Source organism: Benincasa hispida, chromosome 2 (genome assembly GCF_009727055.1).
Source record: "Benincasa hispida cultivar B227 chromosome 2, ASM972705v1, whole genome shotgun sequence".
In the NCBI taxonomy this organism is placed as follows: domain Eukaryota; kingdom Viridiplantae; phylum Streptophyta; class Magnoliopsida; order Cucurbitales; family Cucurbitaceae; genus Benincasa; species Benincasa hispida.
The window spans coordinates 8,557,982-8,579,063 of NC_052350.1; the positions used below are offsets into that span (position 1 = coordinate 8,557,982).

Sequence of the window (21,082 nt, forward strand, 5' to 3'; positions counted from 1 at the left end):
ATTGCTCATGACATCCTTTACAGAGTATCTGCCAAATAGAATGTTTCCTCTTACAATGACGCAACAACAAACATGAACTTACCACCACAAACACATGACTAAACATGGGCAGTCCATGCATCAAACAGCTCCATATTGATTGCCATCCCTGATATAACTTCAATCCAAGTCAAATAAATTCAATCAATTTTCAATGGGGAGTCCCTCGCTCACATCCAAAAAAGATATGGTCAATGTTAATGTACTCGATACATTTTATTTTAGTCTAAATTATACATATATCTTTAAACTTTGAAGCAGGTTACAATGACTTCGAATAGATTCATATTGATCTGAAGAAAATCCAAGGAAAATTTTCTCTAAAATGAAATAAAAAATTGTTACTTGTCACTTGTTATAAAAAGAATATATTTAAATAATAATAACAATTTAAAAACCAAAAAAAAAAAACACAAAACAAAAACAAAATAAGAACTTCCTTTAAGGGAAACATCGTAAGCTCTTTCATACAAGTTTCTTCATCGCTACGAGGTCTATATGGTTCAAAAACATATGAGAATGTTTCTTGGAGTAAATAGTTTGTACAAAGATGTTGAACTTCCTTTGGGCTCTTAACTCAAGTTTATTTTCAAATTATCTAATATTTTTTATTACCAAAAGTTGGAAATCTTTCCAATAAGTTCTTTTTTTTTTTTTTAATGAGAAATTTTAATTTCTTCAAATCATCTTTTTCTGTAAGTTCTCCAATCCCCTAGTTAGCTTGGCTCTTCTTATTTTTGCTTTCTTTCTGTCCAGTCTTTCATTTACCGCATTAAAATTTGCTTTCCAATACAAAACAAAAAGGAATATGAATACTTTGAAAAGAGAAACACACCTTATCCTCGGACAAACTTTCTGACCGTTCAGTAGAATCCAATAACACAGCAGAAAGTTCTTGCAAACTCCTTCAAATTCATGTGGATATACAGGCATATGAGTTCAATGGGACAGGGAACTGAAAGTACATTCTTTCACTCGTAATAAAAAATGATCAGTCATGTGAATGAGCCAAGCAGTTAAAATGTGGAATTAAATTATCTACAAATTTGTATATTCCAAAAATTTATATAGACGTGAAAAGCTATATTAGCTTACCGCAATGTCCACAATAAACCATCATAAGAATGCCCCACATTTGCATCTTTCAATATTCTGCAACAAGCTCAAAAAAATCAAATTGATTGAAATTCTGTCCCTTGCTTCTTTTCACGTGTATGAACATTATGGTTGTGTAATGTGTTGTGTAGCTTTGGTTACCATGAACACTATGATTGAGCCTTCTAGTTTTAATTAGTATGCATCATGCCATATTACAGTGAAGAAAAGATGTGTGGTGTAACCTAGAGTGACTAAGGATGGTAAAAGGAATTGACCTCGAAATTATCTAGGATTAACTGAGGAATTGCTCAAGATTAAACAGTATTCCTACCACATCAACGTGCAATGAGTAACTTAATGTCAAACACAAATAAAACAAAACTCAGAAGATAAGATATTCACAGTTCATAAATCCTCTTGTGAATGTTACTGCGCACAAGTCATCTAATCTGGATAGTATCTCTCATTGGCCATATCAAACTAGATGAGGTGCCAATCAAATTTTAACATGATATTGTTGGAACATGCATTAATGTAGAAACTATACAACTTGATATAAGGATTGCACTGCCCGCATAAACCACATTAAAGCCTTAGGCGTAAGGAAAAATTATATTTGGTAAATTAAACACACATGTATATATTTGGGACCAGAGACAACATGAAATTAACTTTTTACATTTTAATCTCTCATTTCTGATAATTGCCAAATATAGAAAAAAAAAGTGAGGGTTAAAGAGATTTAAGATGGTTTTTTTTCATTTTTATAGACACTTTGAGGTATGATTTTGAAATGGAAACCAGCCTTTTCATTGAATTAATGAAATGAGACTAATCCTCAAAGTACAATATAGAGATACAAAATGCGAGAACAGAGCCTCGTTGAATTAATGAAATGAGACTAATCCTTAAAGTACAATATAGAAATATAAAAAGCGAGAACAAAGTTTGAGGATCAAGAGATGCACCGGACATCTCAACTAGGTTGAAACCCCCTTAGCATCCTCATCATGTCCATACAAAACGAAACAAAAACGTTCCAACAACAAAGGAAAACAAAAAGCAACAAACAGTCCAAACAGTATCAATACAACAAAAATACAGAAACTTAAGCTGGGAAAATAAAAGTGTTCCAATTTAAACATAAGTCTTGGATGCAAAAGTCTTCAAAAGGCTTGGATAATGTGCACCAAGAGGAAGCATTCCGACGATCAATTTCAAAATGGTCCAACCAGCCAAGTTGTTTGCCAAGGAACACCTTTTGATTTCTTTCAAACCAAATTTCAGCGAACAATGCCTAACCATATTAGCCCAAATCAGCCGAGGGCCCACTTTCAAAGTTGGACCTATAAGAAGCTGTTGAACATTGTCTCTAAAGACATCTCCAAACATCCAAGCGACATTAAAGAATGATAATCTCCACCAGCAGTGGACTGTATATGAGCAAGCAAAGGTGCTGCAAGTCTTCTCCTTCCCGTTTACATAAAGGGCAAATAGCTGGAGACAAACAATGATAGGGGAATTTCCTTTGCATGATCGAGGAGCAGTTTAGGTAGCCAAAAACCATAATCCATACTAGGATGTTGACACGTCGCGGGCATTTAGTCTTCCAAAGTGCCTTATAAAATGGCTTGTCCGATGGGGAAAATGGGCAAGTGTGCTGAGACGAATTTCACTGAAAATGTCCCAGATGCCTATAAGGACCATGTTCTTCTATCAAAGTTTCCAAAGACTCCTATCTGAAATTTGCCCGAGCAAGTCTTGGAATTCAATAATCTCATCATCATTGAGCAATCGACGAAAGATAATAGACCATGAGGAAGGAGAATCATCCCAATGTGCTGCAACCAAGCCCTTTGGGAATAAAGCAATTACAACCTTGGATATCAAATACTTGAAAGAGCCAAACTATCCCACGGATCTAACCAAAAAGCTATTCTGTTCCATTCCCACATTTAAAGCTAGCAAAAGCATCCACCTTCAACCAAGTACTAGAAATGCTAATCCAAGGGCTTTTCAAACTATTATCATTCTTCCCAACCCTGTGCCAGTAGTAGGACTTTGAAGCATGAAATGACAGCTTTATCCCTTCCAAAAGGGAAGAAAAAAAATGAAAAAGAAAAAGAAAGGGAGAGGAAAAAAACTCATTATATTCTAAACCCCCAATTTTTTTAATGAACTTTCTAGTTTCTCTCAACCTCTCTCAAGCTCAAGTATCACTCTCTGATGTAACCTAAAGGAGATAAAAGGAGAGGTAGTTGAAAATCAACATCCTCACATGATCCAGGTTTTACATGTTCCATGTTTATAAGTGCATTAAATACATTACAAGCAGGTGATCCTTCCGAATCATCTACAACTACCTCTTTCAAGGATGACATAAACAAAACTGATAATGGCGCAAAAGACAATGCTATTTTTGCACTTTCTTCTTCATCAATTGATAGAGATGGTTTCAACGCTCTTGGGGTGCATCAAAGAATTCACGAGAATGCCTTGAAGAGTCAGAGCGCTCTATTCTTCTATTTTCCTTCTTGTCGTTGAGTTTATTGATAGTTGATCTATCCTTTGCATTAGCTTTCTTCAATCCTGCTTGAATCACAACCTTTGCCTCCGGAAGATTTGATGCACTATCTTCAGGAGAAAAACTTGAAGTCCTTTCTTGAATTCCCAATCTGGATTTTGGAGTCTAAGGAGTATTAGAATCATCACGTTGACCATGCAAAACAACAGTACAATTAAAAGACGTGTCCTCCATATATGCTTGCACACTGCCAGACGGACTGCTTTCATTATGAAATTGAGTAGATGTTTGAGATCCCCTCAGAGACCGAATCACAACAGTTCCTGAACCACTTACAGATAACTCTTCATCTTCACTAGCATCTCCCATACCGTATGAATCTCTAGTGTTTTCTAATACATCACGTGGTGCATATCTAGACGCAGCTAGCCAGTTACCACTCTCTGCAACTCTACTAGGTGCAACCTGACCATAAGGAATTTCTGGTTTTCTTTCCCTAATTTGAAGTAAATTTGATTTTCTTGCCAATACCAATTGTTGTATTTTTATTCTTGGATGCCTTCTTTTGTCAGTAATAGTCCATTCTTGCAAAATCTTGAGAAATCTTCGGTTTCTTCTTTCTTTCTTGGAATTTCAAGGGTTCCCCCTAATTAGATGTGTGTTCTTTGGCAACGAGCACAACTCACGAAGCTCCCTCTTGTGATCAACGTCGCCAAGAGTTTCCCGATATTCCATTGGCAACAATCAATCTTGGCCCAGGTGGTCGCTCGAATACCAAATTGATGTAACCTAAAGGAGATAAAAGGAGAATTCTCTCCAAGAATCAAGATTGTTGATCTTTTATTAGAATGAATAATGTCATACAAGAGGCGAAAGTTCCTATTTATAGAGTTTTACTACAAATGGGGGTAAAAAGGGAATTAACCTAGAATATTACCTAATCATCCAAACTCCCAAGCTCGATAAATACCGAACCATGGACTGCAGAGACGAGTGTTGTTTGCCAAGTGTATGCCAATCAATATCAGAGCCATGAATTATAGAGATCACCAATTTCCATTGAGAAAGCGGCTCCTTAAAATAACACCAATCCCATTTTGCAAGCAATGACAAGGAAAGGGGGTTTAAAGTAACGTTCACATTTTGTCACAGATTTTGGGTTTCCTTACCTATTTTCCCCAACATTTTTCTTTCCACCTCATCATCTGTTGTACTCTTGTTCCAACTTACATAGTGATTTTTTTTAACATTTTTGTAAAAGATTTTGAGTTTTCTTATTTTCCTATCATCATTTTTTCAGCCCCATTATCTTATGTTTTCTGTAACTTTTAAGTGTTTTTTAGTCTACATTTATTTTAAGTTTCATTATCAAATCTTTGTCAATCTTACTATAGGCTAGTCTGGCCTAAGGTAATCAGTGGCTTTGGAAGAAAATAAATCCTGTAAAGTTACGAGGCCTAAAGCAACTGTCTCATCAGCACCTTAAGCCAACCTTGGTAGCATTTAATTAAATTTGAAAAGGAAATGAGATTTTTTTTTTTTTTAATAAGAAACAAATTTCATTGATAAATGAAATTACAAAAAAGGGGGAAAGAAAGCCCCGGATCCAAAGGAGTTACAAAAGACTTCTCCAATTGGACAAAATAGTATCGTCCCTTCAGGGACATCCGATAAAATTGGAACGATATAGAGAAGATTAGCATGTCCCCTGGGCAAGGATGACACGCACAAATCGAGAAACTGGACAAAAGAGTATTGAAGCTATAATCATAAAAGAGCTTAGACAATTTACACCAAGATATAATAGTATTAAGGACATGATCAAAAAAAGATGTCGATGTGCTGGATTTTGTTGTTGAAGGGGCGGTTGTTCAGTTCAAACCAAGCCGACCAGAGGAAAGCTCTAACAAAATTCATCCAAAGGAGGCCTTTTCTCCCTTGAAAGGATGATAATCAAGAGTAAGGGAGAGGAAAAGGCTAATATATGAAGGAAAGGCCATATGCCAGTTGAAAGCAGGAAGGATAATGTTCCAAAAGGCTCTAGAAAACTCGCAGTACAAGAATAGATGGCTTTGGGACTCGTTGTCCTTTTTACAAAGATGGCACCAGCTTGGGGAAAGCAGAGTAGATGGGTTGCGACGTTAATGCTTGTCGTGAGTGAGGATGGCCCTATGGGAGAGCTCTCAAAGGAAGAATTTAAACTTTTTTGGATAAAGATCAGACCAAATACCTTTAATAGAGGCCTCGGTGGAGGGCCCATTGTTGTTGTAGCGGGAATCAATCCATGACTTTGTGGAGAAAATGCCAGATGGTTCCAAATTCCAAAACCATTTATCTTGGGCATGTTGGGGCTGAAAAATGTTTTGGAGTTGGGAGAGGGTGGCCCATCCATCAGTTTCCACATCATTGAGATGACGACGGAGATGAAGGTCCCAACCACTAGTGTCAACAATCCAAAGGTGACTGACCAAGGCATCCTTTGCAAGAGACGGTGCATATAAGTTAGGAAATGAGGTGATCAACGGTCTATTTTCAATCCAAGCATCGTGCCAGAACTATTGTTTCCCGAGCCCAATGTGGCAGAAACATGCGAGTCCACCAATGGTTGGAGATGATGCAAGGCCTTCCAAGGACCTTTTGATGAGGAAATCGATCTAATACCAACTTTGTTGTCACAGGGGGAACTCCAAATTTGGCTGTGATAACTCTGCGCCATAAGGCCGATCGCTCCAACCTAAAGCGCCAAATCCATTTTGCAAGGAGCCCCTCATTCCTCAGCTTAAGGTTAGTTATCCTCAAGCCCCCCCCCCCAGATTGAGGGGTAGTGACTTTTTCCAACCAACAAGGTGAGAGTTCAGGCCATCGATCTTCCCTTTCCATAAGAAATCATGGAATAGTTTTTCAATAATATTAGCCACCTTGCTAGGGATGGTGAAGAGAGATAAGTAGTATGTGGGAAGGTTACTCAAAGATGCTTGAATAAGAGTTAATCTCCCCCCTTTGGAGATGTATTCGTAGGACCATGCATGAATTATTTGTTTGATTTTCGCAATAACAAGGGCTTAGAAAGATAGAGTTCTAGGTTTGCCGAGAAGGGGCAAGCCAAGATAGGTGTTAGGCCACGAACCAACCTTGCAAACATATAAACCAGCAATGTCCTAGAGCTGTGATGGGGACAAATTGATGCCAAGAATCTCGGATTTTTGGTGGTTGATGGATAGGCCAGTGCAAGATTGGAAAGCATCAATGACATCAAACAAGTTCCTGATCTGATCAAGGTTGTAGATAGAAAATAAAATGGTGTCATCTACAAACTGAAGATGGGAGATGGAGAGGTTGCTAGAACCAAGAGAAAAACCCTGAATCTTTTTATCCAATTCAGCCTGTGTAAGCATACGACTGAGGGTGTCGATCACAATATTAAAGAGGAAAGAGGATAGAGGATCACCTTGTCTAATACCTTTGATAGCATGTATCTTGCCCCTAGGGCGACCATTAATAATAATGGAGAAATTGGCGGATGAGATACAGCCTATAATCCATTTCCTCCCGAGGTTATCGAAGCCTCTAACTTTAAGAGAGTTGTCAAGGAAACCCCAATCAACAGCGTCAAAAGCCTTTTCAATATCTAATTTAATCATAATGCCCTTTTTCCCTTTTCTGGACCACTCATCAATGACCTCATTGGCAATTAGAGAGACATCCAATATTTGGCGCCCCTCAACAAAGGTTGACTGATACTCGGAGATCAAATGGGGGAGGACAACCTTTAATCTTTATGAGAGAACTCGAGCTAAAATCTTGTAAATACCCATGGTCAAGCTGATCGGCATATGGTCACCAACTCTTTTAGCACCAACACGCTTTGGGATGAGACAAATGTAAGTTTCATTAATGTTGGCATTGACGATACCTTTCTTAAAAAAATCTTGAAACACCCTCAATATGTCGGGCTTAAGGTATGCCAAGATTTTTTATAGAACTCGGAAGTATATCCATCAGGGCCCGGAGAAAGGGGGTTCATTAATGTTGTAAAGATCATTGGTGGAGGAACTCGGAAGACAAATGTAAGTTTCATTAATGTTGGAACCAAGGGCGCAAATAGCCCCCCAAATTTCCTATTCGGTGAAAGGGGATTCAAGCTGTAAAGACTGTTGCATCGTGAGGAAATGGTGGTTGCATGTGGGGAAGGCAGCAAGGCTATTCTTCTTTGTGTATTGACTTGTGAAAAAACTCGGGAATTCCTCAACAATTTCAAATTCTGTGAGAAGACTAACACCGACAAAGGAAATGATTTCAAGAATAGTGTTCAGTCTTTTCCTAGTGGTAACAATACGATGGAAAAACCTGGTGTTTTGGTCACCTTCACTAAGCCAAGTGAGCTTGCATCTTTGCCTCCAAAAGGTTTCCTCTTTAGCCACCACCGAGATAAGCTGAGCCTTTAGACTCGTCTTTTGAGCTCTCAAGACAGGTGAATAACCCGATGACTCCTCCATACCATCAAGTAACGAGATTTCCGCAATAATCTAATTCTTGTGGGTGTGCACGCAGCCAAAGATATCTCTGTTCTAGGCTTTTAGGACCTCTTTTAGACCCTTCAACTTTTTAACAAAACCATGCCCCGGGTGCCCGATCAAAGGAGTATTCCCCCACCAATGATCAACAAGGCCTCCGAAGTCTTTATGATGCAGCCACATATTTTCAAAGCGGAAAGGGGTAGGGCCCCATTTGTTAACACCAATGGATAGTAGGATCGAGAAGTGGTCGGAAGTTGGTCTCTCCAGTCTCTTGGAGGTAGTGAATGCAATTTCTGTTGGACGGTATCCGTGATCAAAAAGCGGTCAATGAGTGTGAAAACCGGGTAATGTCTATAACCTGACCAGGTGTAAGAGCCATTTTGTAAAGGAATATCTATAAGATCAGCCCCAACAATGAAGGAGTTGAAGGATTTCATGCTAACCGAGAGTGGGTTACCGTTGGATCTCTCATGGGTCCATCTAGAAACATTGAAGTCTCCCCCCAAAATCCAATTTTGAGTGCACAGCCCTTGAAGATCAAACAACTCTTGCCAAAAGAGAGGCCTGTCTTTTGCCCGAGAAGGGCCATATATACCAGATAGCCAAAAGGAGAAACCGTTAGCCAAAAAAAACTGAGTTGTGAGAGAGAAGAGACCTTTAAATACCTTACCAGCCATGATAGATGGGTCATTCCACATGAGAATGATACCCCCTGAAGAACCCGCGGCCTCCAACACAGACGAACTGATATGTCTAGAACTCCAAAGAGACTTAATGGTAAAACGGTCCACAACTTCCAGCTTGGTTTCCTGAAGAATGGCCATAGGCGGATTGTGTTTTAAGATGAGATTTTTCACAACTGCATGCTTCTCCCAAGCTTTGATACCTTGAACGTTCCAGGATAAAATGACCATAATGGTGTGTTCGTCCCACCAAGGTAGGCCTTTGGTAGGTCCTTGTCATAATTGATAGATGAGTAAAGCCTTTTTAGCTCATTAATACCTCTACTGTGCTTGTGGGAGTGCTTAGACTTTCTTGAGGTGGGTGGAAGAGTTGTAATGCACAAATTGTGTTCCAACAGCCAGGGAATCACAAGCCGAAGATTGGTGATAGGGTCCAGTGGACTAATGACCAGGGTGTTGTCTGGCTCTAAGTCACTCTCAACTAGAAGGGAGGTTCCCACTACCGAGCCATGAAGGGCTAAGCTACAAGGAGGGGAGGAATGATGGGAGGATAGAGAGGGAGGAGCTAAGGATAGGGGGAGAGGACTATGGTCTAAATCGTCCTGGTCAGAGATATAGGGGCAGGAGGTCAAAGGTCTATTCTTAGTGTCGGGAACAAGGAAGGACTTCTTGTTATGTAAAGTGATGGGCAGTTTGTTGGGGGAGGACCGAATGGTTGGGGGGGGCAAGGATGATTGGAGGGGAGGCGAGGGGTAGTTTAGGACAGGGTCGTCGCAAGGAAAAGATTGGGCGGGAAACAAGACCGGGCCGATGGTGGGCTGCACTCGAAGGGGCGCAGAGGGGGGGTGCAAAGTGAGGGCTGGGCTGGAAGGGGGTTAATCTGAGGATAGGAGGACAGGGTAGGGGAAGACAAAAGTTAGGCTTGGATGGGGGAAGCAATGGGAGGCCCATATGGAGTGGGCCAGTTGATGGGCTCGGTCGAGGTAAAAGGATTAGGACTGGCCTTTATGGATGAAACAAACTAGCCGGTTATGAGAGGGTACTTGTGGGTGGGGTGGGGGGAGTCAAATTGACTAAGGAAGGGAGACAGTTTGGTAAAAGTTGTTGACTCTGGGATTTGTCATAAAGGGATGTAGGGGGGTCAGAAAGAGGTACCTGCACTGGAAGGGCAGACGCTGGCAACGGGTACGGTCCTAAGAGACCCTTTTGCTCACTGTCACGCGCCTCGGAAGCCACATCTACTAAAGGGGGACAACCGTTCAGGGGTTGGGAGCCATGGATTCCGGCCACAAAACCCAGAAAGTGATTGTTGTTAAAAAACAGGTCAATTTGTACCAAAACAGGGGACGCTAATGAGGACGGTATAATGACAGAGACCGGAATGAAACCAGTGGAGTTGTCCTTAACTTTGATCAATGCTTCTAAAAGGTCCAGGCGTGAGAAAGTTTTCTTAGCAATTTCCAAAAAACCACCGCAAAAGTCCCCAATGAACTGTAAAGTACGATCATCCCAACGATCCAAAGGTAAGTTTTTGATTCTGATCCAACCGTCGTAGCAGGGGACCACCGGGTTGGCCTTGGTCAAGTTGTTATTCCAAGGGGAGAATTTGAGGGAAAACAGACCAACCTTGTACCAATCCTTGATCGACCCCAGGACATTTGCTTGTTCTTCATCCTCGCAGCTAAGGAGAGCTCGGTCGGCTTCAATCAGATTTAATGCACATCTGTCAGAAACATGGATCTAAAGGGCCCGCAAAATGCTATACAAATCATCATGAAAACATTGCCTTATGACAATAACTGTCGTGCTGAAGTGTATAGTGGCGTGAGATGAGGCCAAAAAGGGAAGGAATGACAACAGTACAAGCCTCATTGGATTGAAATAAGGTAGGTTTTGTCTTTAATGCCTCTTTAAAGGTTAAAGGACTAGCTTCATGGAGGGTTTGGGCTGCGCAACTAAAGGAGGTGGTAGTGGTTATGGGGGACCCTCCTTTCTGTCTAGGAAAGAACAAATCAAGGAATAAAAAGCTCTCCAACCATTTCTTCCTTCACCAATAGGGACCAGAATCTTATTTAAACCTCCATTGTTATCAAGCTTAGCAACTTCGGCCAATACCTCCCGCCAATTGTTTGATTTCTCAATCCACACTGTCTAATCATCCAATCGAAACTCCTTAAAGAACTTTAGGTTTAACGGAGCATTCAGTAAAGAGGAAAAGGTCGATCTGATCCAAGAGAGGGTCTACCAGTGCAAGAAAATAAGCTCGGTCTTTTGTGGTTTCAGTCAGCCGGATGCGGTAAGCGTGGTAGCGGTCATCGGCTTCAATGGAGAAGATCTTCCGGTCTATGGAGATGGAGGTTGGTTTGGTCGGAGGCACATTGGCAATGCTGGGGGAGAAGAGGATAGGGATGTGTTGAAGGTGTCACCGTCACTAGTGAGAAACTAGTGGTGGCGAGGAGAGGGAAGGCATATTTTTCCTCATTTATTGATGTGTCATTTAAAAAAGTTTATTATAATCAAAAAGGAAATGAGAATTATGATTAAAAAATAATCAAAATGAAGAAGACAAGAAGACAAATAATTTTAAAGTATAGAGCGATTGATCTACAACATTAAATCCTACATACCTCTCGAAATCTAAGCAAATTGCCTCAAACCAGTAGGTGAAAAGATCCTTACTGATGCGGGAATGGTAATTTCGGATAAGACAACAGAAAGTCGCATTCCTACAAGACAATCAATCCAATCACAAAAATAATGTTCCATGCCAAATGACAAATGAACCAGAGAATGCAAGACCATGTTTCATTGATTTACCATAACCATTTCCCTTCGGCAAGTGCCTCTTTAAGATGAACACTAGCAGGGTCCCTTTTAACCCGCTTTTCAGTTGATATTGCTTTTGGAGAAGTAACACATGCCTAAATAAATAAAACCAATGGGCAACCAATCAGGCCCATTTCTGGGGACCATAAACTACAACCATTCAAGAATCTAAATTATAATCCTAAGATAGATAGATAGATAGATATTTGGAATCTAAGAACCCTTAAAATGGAATATTGGACACATATTTGGAATCTCATTAGAAAAATACTTTCTTATTGTACATTAAGTGATTGAGTCAAAAATCAAAATAACAACTTCTCATCAATGAAGTGTGATAAATAAATATGGAATTGCATTATGTTTGGAGTACCCGATAGAGGACAGCTGCAGCAAGTTCTACCAACCCGCAATGTGAGCTACTCAAGGTTCCAAATTTATCATCTTTATTTGCATCAGACCTGAAAACTCTTCAAATATTTCCAATTACCAAACATTATAAGATGATAAACAAACTTTAACCTAAATGAGATATAATAAAAAGGGAAAAATCAAGAGAATAAATGAAATAGAGACCAAGGCACCCCCCCAACACTAGATATACTGCTTTGATCTAGTTCCTTATAAAGTACATCGAGTAGTTGTTCTATCAAAACCCTCTCATCATCAACTCCTCTCGTTAAACTTATTTGTAACCTTCCATAGAGGACAAGAGCATCCTGCAAAAGTAACAAGAAAGTAAAATATTCTAACAATAGTTCTTTTAAAACAACTTATAGTTAAGTCTATCCAACTTATTTCATACCTTTAGAGCTCGATCATGAGTCACCATCCAACAACGAAACACAAACTTTTGCACAGAATTATGGATCTCTAATAAGCTACTTCCTAGATTAGGACCATCCTTTAACAAGTATGTATTTACACATTCAATAAGTTTGCGGGATACTTTTCCTTCGTCCCTGACAAAGAAAAGAAAAAGAATTCATTCTTTCACTAAAAGAGACCAACAAAAACGCCAAGATCATGTTAACAATTCATAGGGGACACACAGTAATCAAAATGATAACAATTGGTTTAAAAGCAAGTATTATCATACCTCACAAGAGAGAAAATCTTAGCAATCCCATTAACAATTTCTTGCCTAATACTATCTGGGAAGTCACCAGGAGGATTTTCCAAAAGTGAATGGAGTGTCAAGATGCAACGGAAAAGCTCCTCTTTGGGAGTATACAGATTATCATTCTTCCCGACTAAACTTCCTTCCACCTTCTCCAAGTATAAAAGCAAGAGGTCTTTCCACATGGAAGAGAGAAGTTAAGATGAAATTAAACATCATATAGCAATCCAAATGATATGTAATTGTAGAGATGAAATTAAACATAAAACATAACAATAAACATTTCTCAGGTCGAAGTTATGACAGAACTTACTGCAGTATATGCGCTTCCTCAAATGAAAACGATAATCTCTTACAGCTATTAGATGCCTAATAATGATTCCATACTCAGACTGAAAGCATGATACAGTACTCAAGACGTCCCATGCATGACTAAAGAGTACCTTGACCACAGATATCAAGGGTACTGCGTTGCCTGGGACAAGAAAAACAAGCATCATAAGTATAATTTTAAGATATCCTGTCAAGAAAACTTCAGCAATATTTACAAATAAAGGAGTTTCATTGCTAACAATAATTGAGAGGCTACAACCTAAAAAGGGAACCAATAACGAACCACAACTAACAACCAAAAGTAATTGAAAGTATGAATGTTTTTTTAATAAGATTTTAAGTATGAATGTTAAACCACGTGGTCCATGAAGATCCCTCATCAAGAACGTGAACAAGTGGCTCACTGAGATTTATGCACTTTCATTAAACATAATCACCAATCTTGTACCTCCTCCAACATTTTTCTAATTTTTAGGACATGCCACAAATTTCAACAGAAATATGAATTACAAAAGAGACTGCAGATGTGGCAAAGAAAATCTTTTCAAAAAAGAAATTTTAAATCTTTTAGGACTTGCAGACGTGCAAGCTCTCTTTGCATTTTATCAATAAAAAGTCTTCGTTTTCTTTTCAATAAAAATATGTAGCAGAAAAAAGGAAGTTATAAAAGCATTAAAAATAAAAGTACAATTTTCCGGCTGGTAAAAGGCAACAGATACTTTAAGGTATCAACCTCACTGATCTATTGGATAATAAGCAAACTTCACAGCAACCAACAAATCAAACAAATAGAACACAGAAAATAACCAACGAAGAGTCCCAAAAACTCAAAAAATAAACCCAGCTTATCAAGAAAATGGTAACCTTCTCCTACCCTACACTCAGCTACTAACTTTCACAACGATTCTTCCATCCCTCCCCTCTACTACAAAAAAGAACAACAGCATTCCCATACAATGCATGACCACCCCCACTAACTAACTGTCTAGATAAATTTCTCTTTTAACTCTTTGTAGAATAAGTCTTCACCATGGGTTATTCCCCCCACCCCCTTTCACGATGGGAGGCCTCACACAGGGAACAAAAAGATGAGCAGGAGATTCACAACCATACTGACACATAATACACCAAGAGGGCAAGAGAGATAAATAAGGCATTTGACGTTGCAAGTGATCTGCAATATTAACAGCACCAAGACTAAGCTCCCAGTGGAAAATTTTAATCTTCTTGGAGTAAAAATCCTTCCAGATAGTGCATATTCAATTGCTCACCAGAAAACTTATTATCTTCTGCTTTTTGAATGACAGTTCTCAGTGTCTTCGCAAATATTAACTTTGGCACTCGCCGCTTGCTTGAAGATATCTCCATTGACACACATTGGATCAACAATTTTGTGATGAAAGGCCACGTTTCAGCTGAAGAGAAAACAACATAAATTAATTACCTAACATGGTTTTTGAGGAAAAACAGGAAAACATGCGCAAGTCAAACTAACAGTTGAACGTACGAGATGGAATTTCTTCTGGCTTGAGCTTAGCAGTGTTCTGTCCAATAAATTTACAGAAATCAATCGCTTTTTCTCCCTCTAGCCATGTATTCAACAACTTTATCCCTTCCTGTAAGCACATAAAAGAACATTAATGCAATGATCGCTTGAGCTAAGATGAATATTGATCTACTAGATGATGCAACTATCTGGCTCTGACTACATTAGATTAATTTTCAGCATACAAATTGTGAGAACTAGATACTTCGAACTAGATACTGAGAAGTATAACATTCAGCAATCCCTCAAGGTAACTACCTGGATACTGAAAAGGCATTTCGAACTCCCTATTGATCGAATATACATCGAAAACACAAAAATAAAACTTCTCATAGCTCAGAAACTACAGATATGCACTCTATAAGCTTTTTGCATCATGCATGTCTTGAGACCGGTCGAAAAGAAAATCGAAAGTACAAGAAAATGGTTCTTACCTCGCGAGCTTTAGCTTTATCAGAAGATAGCTTTGAAATGATATCTTGGACATCTCTGGAAGTGACCATGGCACCGTTCGGTGCTCCGGTTGCTATGCTACGATGTCAGTAATGAATGGGAGAGCTCAAAATGGCGGTTGAAGACATCGCAATGGCGGGAAAAAGTGGACAGGCCTGGCAGTGAAAAAGGGCTGTGACTTGGGAAGGGGTGCGAGGCTAGAAACTTATTTCGTTTCGGCTACACGAAGACTATGGAGATTGGGTAATCGCGGTTTCCAAAATCTTTTCCATTTTATTTTGTTTTTTTAAAATAAAACGAAAGGGAAAATATATATAAGTGAAAAATACTTTTTTTTTTTTTTTTTTTGACGATTGACATATCAAAACTACAATTAAATATTGCTCAAACTTTTGATATTCTTAAAACTTTTTATTTACCAAAACTTTTCATTTGCTCATTTTATATCTATAAATATGGGTAGTTCTAGGTTGTAAATCAAATAATTCATCATCTTTTTTCCATTCTCTATTCAAATTATTATATCATCATATTTTTAAAAGATTACATATTTTGATTCTTTTTCATTGTAATTCAAATAACGCAGCAAAAGCATATACAAGCTATCAAGATTTGCTTTCAAGCGTTAAAAGTTAAATTTGATTCACGAAGAGGTATTTTCTGGAAACAAATGAAGAGGTATCACAAGATGGAGTTTAGCTCGACAACACCATATGAACATTACTTTATGCATGTGTATTGCATAAAAATAAACAAATAAGACTTTGCAAACTTAGATAAGAGAAATAAACCAGTTTTACTAAGTGATGCACTGGAAGAATAAAGAACATAAAATTCACCGTTCGGGGTACCCTTGACTTTAATTGAGAATAAATTAATTAAACAAATGAATGCATAAATTAACCAGATAGTTTTTAATGTTTGACTCCTGAACCAAAACATGTCAATATTTAAAAAGAGTGTGGAAGCGATGTCAAGTCCCAACAGCTAAGTCACGGATTCTTTCTGTCATTTGTCATACGGTCTTTTCCCTTACCTAAAAAAATTGAGAGAAAATAACAAGTATAAAAATACACAGAAAGTGATCCAATACTGGGCTCACTAGATGATTTGTTAGCCAATTCTATCGGGACACAATTGTACTCTTTGACCTGAGGGGAAGAAAGCGGTGATTACCTGGGGTGAGGTTGACCTTCTTTCTGCGGTACGACTATTATCTTATTAGAGTCAGTAGCTGGGAATCTCTTCTTCCGCCTATTAGCGTTAGATTCTTTTTTTGACTTCTTGAGAAGACTTGTACATTACACGTCATAGGCATAAGCATAAAATGGGGAACCCAAAGACACACTTTCATAGGTAGTGATCCCGGACATGTGATGTGCTCAGCCCGATAAAACATTAACAGTCACCATTAGTCTAATCATGCAACATTCGACATTCAGATTTCGCACCAACCATAAACACGATATCCTAACCTCAATAACATGGCCATAGGTTTTCAAAACACTATCAAAAATCCATTCATCAGTAAAATCATAGCAAATCATTCCATCAAAATAGAAGCATGCATTCAGCGTAATAGCAAGCATCAACTTGGGGTTCAAAGGTGAATCGGTAATAAATCACTTACCTCATAATTTAAGCCTAAGCAAAAATAGCAATCCAAAGTCCTCTTTATCTTGAGTGAAATTCTTAGACATTAATCAAATTTAAATTTCATCATTAAGGACCTAATTTCAATCACCCAAATTCATCTCAAATATCTCCAATTAACTTACTCAACAACTAATGGTTTTCGGATGACCTCTACGCTTACTAAAAGGTCACGGTTATCGCTAGAAAGCAGTTCACAAAGATCAAAATCCTCATCCTAAAAGCTGAAAATCAATGGGTATCATTAGATTGAAACCAAAACTCGTGGGAATTAAAGATCCCCCAACCATTCATCCCAAAAAAAATTTATATAAATTTTTAAAAAAAAAACTCACCCAAAACTCAAGATTTTGACGAGATATCTCTCCCTTCGACGACAACAATGATACAGTGGACAGATAGAGAGGCGCAACTGGGCTGAGACGTGCTAACCGTTGATCAACAGGTGGCAACGCGAAGAACAGGCGACTGCTGGTTCGACCATCTACAATGCACAAGTGCACAACATATCCTCAAATGTTTAGTTCAAACGCTCTATTTGCCCATCAGTGTGTGGGTGAAAGGCTGTATTGAAATCTAACCGAGTACCCAATGCTGTTTAGAGGCTTTTCCAAAAACTAGAAGTAAAGTGAGGGTCTTCGTCAGATACAATTGATACTAACACCTCATGCAATCTCACTACCTCTTTCACGTATAATCGAGCTCACTTATCACCAAATACGTAGACTTCCTTGGAATGAAATGAGCTACCTTAGTGGGTCTGTCCACTTTAACCCATATCACCGTGTAGCCTTTCGCTCTTATCCGCTTATCTGCATAACTTTTCTGCCCGTCTCGAGCTGTCTTTAAACTTTCTCTAATAAGCTTAACACTTTCAGACGTCTACTGAACAAGTTCTGGGCCTAACAATTTTCTTTCTTCTACTTCATTTTAACATACTGGAGTCCTACATGGTCTTCCGTACAAAGCCTCGTATGGAGCCATTCCAGTACTCGAATGATAACTGTTGTAATATGCAAATTCGACTAACGAAAAATGTGTATCCCAACTACCTCTAAATTACAATACACATGCCCTCAACATATCTTCTAATGTTTGAATTGTTCACTCTGACTGACCATCTACTACGGATGAAAAGCTATACTGAAAGACAACTTGGTGTTTATTACCTTCTGTAAACTAGGCCATGAATTCGACGTAAATCGTGAATCCCGATCTGATTCTATCGATACTAGAGCTCTGAACTGGCTCACAATTCTATCAACATAAAGCTTAGCCAGTCTGTCCAATGTGAAAATAATCTTAACTGGTAAGAATTTGGCTGTTTTCGTCAGTCTATCTATAATCACCCATATCCCGTCATAACCTGATGGCGTCCTGGGCAAACCAGACAAGAAATCCACCGTGACATGCTCCCACTTCTACTCTGGTATTGGGAGTGGATTAAGTAATCCCGCTGGCCTTTCTCATTCAGGTTTAACCTGCTGACATACCAAGCATTTATCAACATATTCTGTTATCTCTCTTTTCATTCTTTAATGTTCTATACATTTGCGTACTGCTAGGATGCATAGCATAGGCTGAATTATGTGCCTCTTCTAGAATAGCCTGCTTAAGTGATAGGGTATTATGTACATATACCCTGCCTTCCCTCAGCAAAACTCCATCCGCTCTTATCTGATAATCAGTCTCCAGGCCATTACCTACCTCTTCAGCTATCTTTTGAAGATTATAATCCTCAACTGTTCACGTAAGATATCATCAACTAGGGTAGGTCATACCTGGAAGGAAGCTAGTACCTGGAATGAAGCTAACAATCCTCTCATTTGGCCAACTACTAGAGTAACCCTGACATTTCTAAACTCAAATGGCAGCAAATCTCTGATTAAGAAAATTGCAACTTTAGTTGTTTCTGACTTCCTACTCAGAGCATCTGGCACTACATTCGCCTTACCAAGATGATACTTGATAGTACAATCATAATCTTTGATCAATTTGATCCACCTTCTTTGCCTCATATTCAACTCTTTTTTTATCAAAAATATATTTTAATCTTTTATGATCAGTGAATATATGGCAACGCTCTCCGAACAAATAATGTCTTCATAGTTATAAAGCTAAAACAACTACCGTCAACTCTAGGTCATGAGTAGGATAGTTATGCTCATGTTTCTTTAACTGGCGAGAAACATAGGTTGTTACTTTCCTATCTTGTATCAGCACACACCCTAATCCCTGTCGGAAGGCATCACAGTAACTCTTAAACTCTTTACCTAGAGTAGGCAGAGTAAGCACAGGTGTTGATACTAGCTTCTGCTTCAACTCTTGAAAACTCCACTCGCATTCTGGCGACCATTCAAACTTCACATCCTTCCTAGTCAGGTTGGTTCATGGAAGAGCTATTTTAAGAAGCCCTCCACAAATCTCCTATAATAACTTGCCAAACCCAGGAAACTACGTACCTCAGATACAGTAGTAGGTCGTTCCCAACTAACTATTGCTTCTGTATTTTGGGGATCCACACTGACTCATGCTGTTGAAACTATATGCCCCATAAATACCACCCGATTCAACCAGAAATCACACTTACTAAACTTGGCATACAACTTCTTCTCTTACAACGTTCACAATACTACTCTCAGATGTTCCATATGCTTCTCCTTATTACTGGAAGAAACCAAAATATCGTCAATAGAAACTATTACAAACTGATTTAAGTAGGGATGGAATATTTTGTTCATAAGATCCATGAATACCGCAGGGATATTCGTTAAACCAAATGGCATTACTAGAAACTCGTAGTGCCCATACCTGGTTCTAAACGCAGTCTTTGGAACATCCATCTTCTTTACCTTAAGCTGATAATAGTCTGATCTCAAATATATCTTAGAGAACATCGTGGCTCCTTTCAGTTGATCAAAGAGATCATCTATACGGGTTAGTAGATATTTATTCTTGATTGTCACCTTGTTCTACTGCCTATAATCTATACATAACCTGAAAGTACTGTCTTTCTTCTTTACAAACAAGACCGACGTTCCCCAAGATGATATACTAGGTTTAACATACCTCTTATCAACTAACACCTGTAATTGAACTTTTAACTCCTTCAACTCTATCGACGCCATCCTATATGGTGCCTGAGAAATAGAAGCTGTACCTGAAATTAAATCAATAGTAAGCTCAACTTCCCTGTCAGGTGGCAAACCTGTTAACTTCTTAGGGAATACATCTCCTGCACAATTGTACATCTTCAAGTTTCAGTTTCTTATCCTGTGAAACAATTATATGAGGTAAATAGGCTTCACATTACTCAGCAGCTTCCTAACTTTCATTACTAATATTAAGCTACCTGGAACTAATATTTTACTACCTACAAATAGTATTTCCTATTCACTTGGTTACGAAATACTATTTCTTTCCTAAAGCAATCAATAGATGCATAATGCTTACTCAAGAAATCCATGCGTAGAATAACATCAAATTCCAGTAACTCTAATGGAATCAAATCAACCCATAAACTCTGACTTCCAATAACTACCTCACAATGCTTGTAGTATTCACGCACAACTAGAACATCTCCAACAGGTGTTGGAATAAACAAATCCTCAGGAATATTCTCAGACATTCTATCTATATGCAATGCAAACATACTAGATATGAATGAATGTGTAGCACCACAATCAAATAATACATAAGCACACTGGTTACATAGAATTACTGTACTAGTCACGATGTCTAGAGACTCCTTCACTTCCTAGTGAGTTATTGCATACACTCTACCCTGTCGCTAGAAACGTTCTGCTACCCCTTTCTGCTTTGCTCTACTGGAATCCTCACCTCTGGCTCCAGTTGTTCTGGGTTGATCTACTGTTTAGGAAACAACTTTCTAATCTGTCTGTGCCTCTCACACAAGCTGAGGACAATCTCTTTTAAAGTGTCTTGCCTGTCCACATTGGAAATAGACATTCTTACTACTGTAACTGTGAACCCCGAATCCTAATTTCTCTACTTGAGTATGTTCTCTACTAAAACTAGTGTGAGGAGTAGGTTGGTGTGGAAACTAGTGTGGAATGGTAGAGGAAAAAGTGGAGATTTGAAGAAAAAAGGAAATTTGGAAGTTTAACTCTTGGGGAAAATTTGGAAAATTTGGCTAAGTATAGAATTTTGTGTGGGATGCGTTGGAAGGGACCAATGCGTTGGAAGGATGTGTTGGATGATGGATGCGTTGGATGTGTTGGTGAAGGAAGGAAAATGGAAGTGAGGCATTGGGATGGCACGAGGGCTGAA

The 21,082-nt window shown here is 38.7% G+C and overlaps 1 protein-coding gene, 1 long non-coding RNA gene and 1 other non-coding gene across 8 annotated transcripts in view; 1 reads left to right on the forward strand and 2 right to left on the reverse strand.

Annotated features, from left to right (window-relative positions):
* LOC120070992 (serine/threonine-protein kinase ATM) overlaps positions 1-15,413 on the reverse strand; it is a 145,571-nt gene extending 130,158 nt beyond the window's left edge. For 5 of the 6 annotated variants that reach the window (XR_005480101.1, XR_005480102.1, XR_005480103.1 and 2 more), the window contains exons 1-13: positions 15,121-15,413; positions 14,648-14,756; positions 14,412-14,555; positions 13,121-13,282; positions 12,787-12,982; positions 12,493-12,649; positions 12,264-12,406; positions 12,061-12,148; positions 11,679-11,782; positions 11,489-11,587; positions 1,135-1,191; positions 875-944; positions 83-157 (exon numbers count right to left, since the gene is read on the reverse strand). Coding sequence is in view for 3 of the 6 variants with exons in the window: in XM_039022969.1 (XP_038878897.1) it covers positions 83-157; positions 875-944; positions 1,135-1,191; positions 11,489-11,587; positions 11,679-11,782; positions 12,061-12,148; positions 12,264-12,406; positions 12,493-12,649; positions 12,787-12,982; positions 13,121-13,282; positions 14,412-14,555; positions 14,648-14,756; positions 15,121-15,189 (1,473 nt within the window). In the remaining 3 variants the exon portion in view is untranslated. The remainder of the gene's footprint in view (positions 1-82; positions 158-874; positions 945-1,134; positions 1,192-11,488; positions 11,588-11,678; positions 11,783-12,060; positions 12,149-12,263; positions 12,407-12,492; positions 12,650-12,786; positions 12,983-13,120; positions 13,283-14,411; positions 14,556-14,647; positions 14,757-15,120) is intronic. The other variant, XM_039022968.1, reaches the window with a different exon arrangement.
* LOC120070993 lies at positions 2,002-11,478 on the reverse strand. Its single transcript, XR_005480104.1, has 2 exons — positions 4,599-11,478; positions 2,002-4,450 (listed from the first exon to the last, which is right to left on the reverse strand). It is a non-coding gene; the product is annotated as an uncharacterized LOC120070993 (long non-coding RNA).
* LOC120072418 lies at positions 5,313-5,415 on the forward strand. The gene has a single exon (XR_005480477.1). It is a non-coding gene; the product is annotated as a U6 spliceosomal RNA (small nuclear RNA).
* Positions 15,414-21,082: the final 5,669 nt, after the last annotated feature.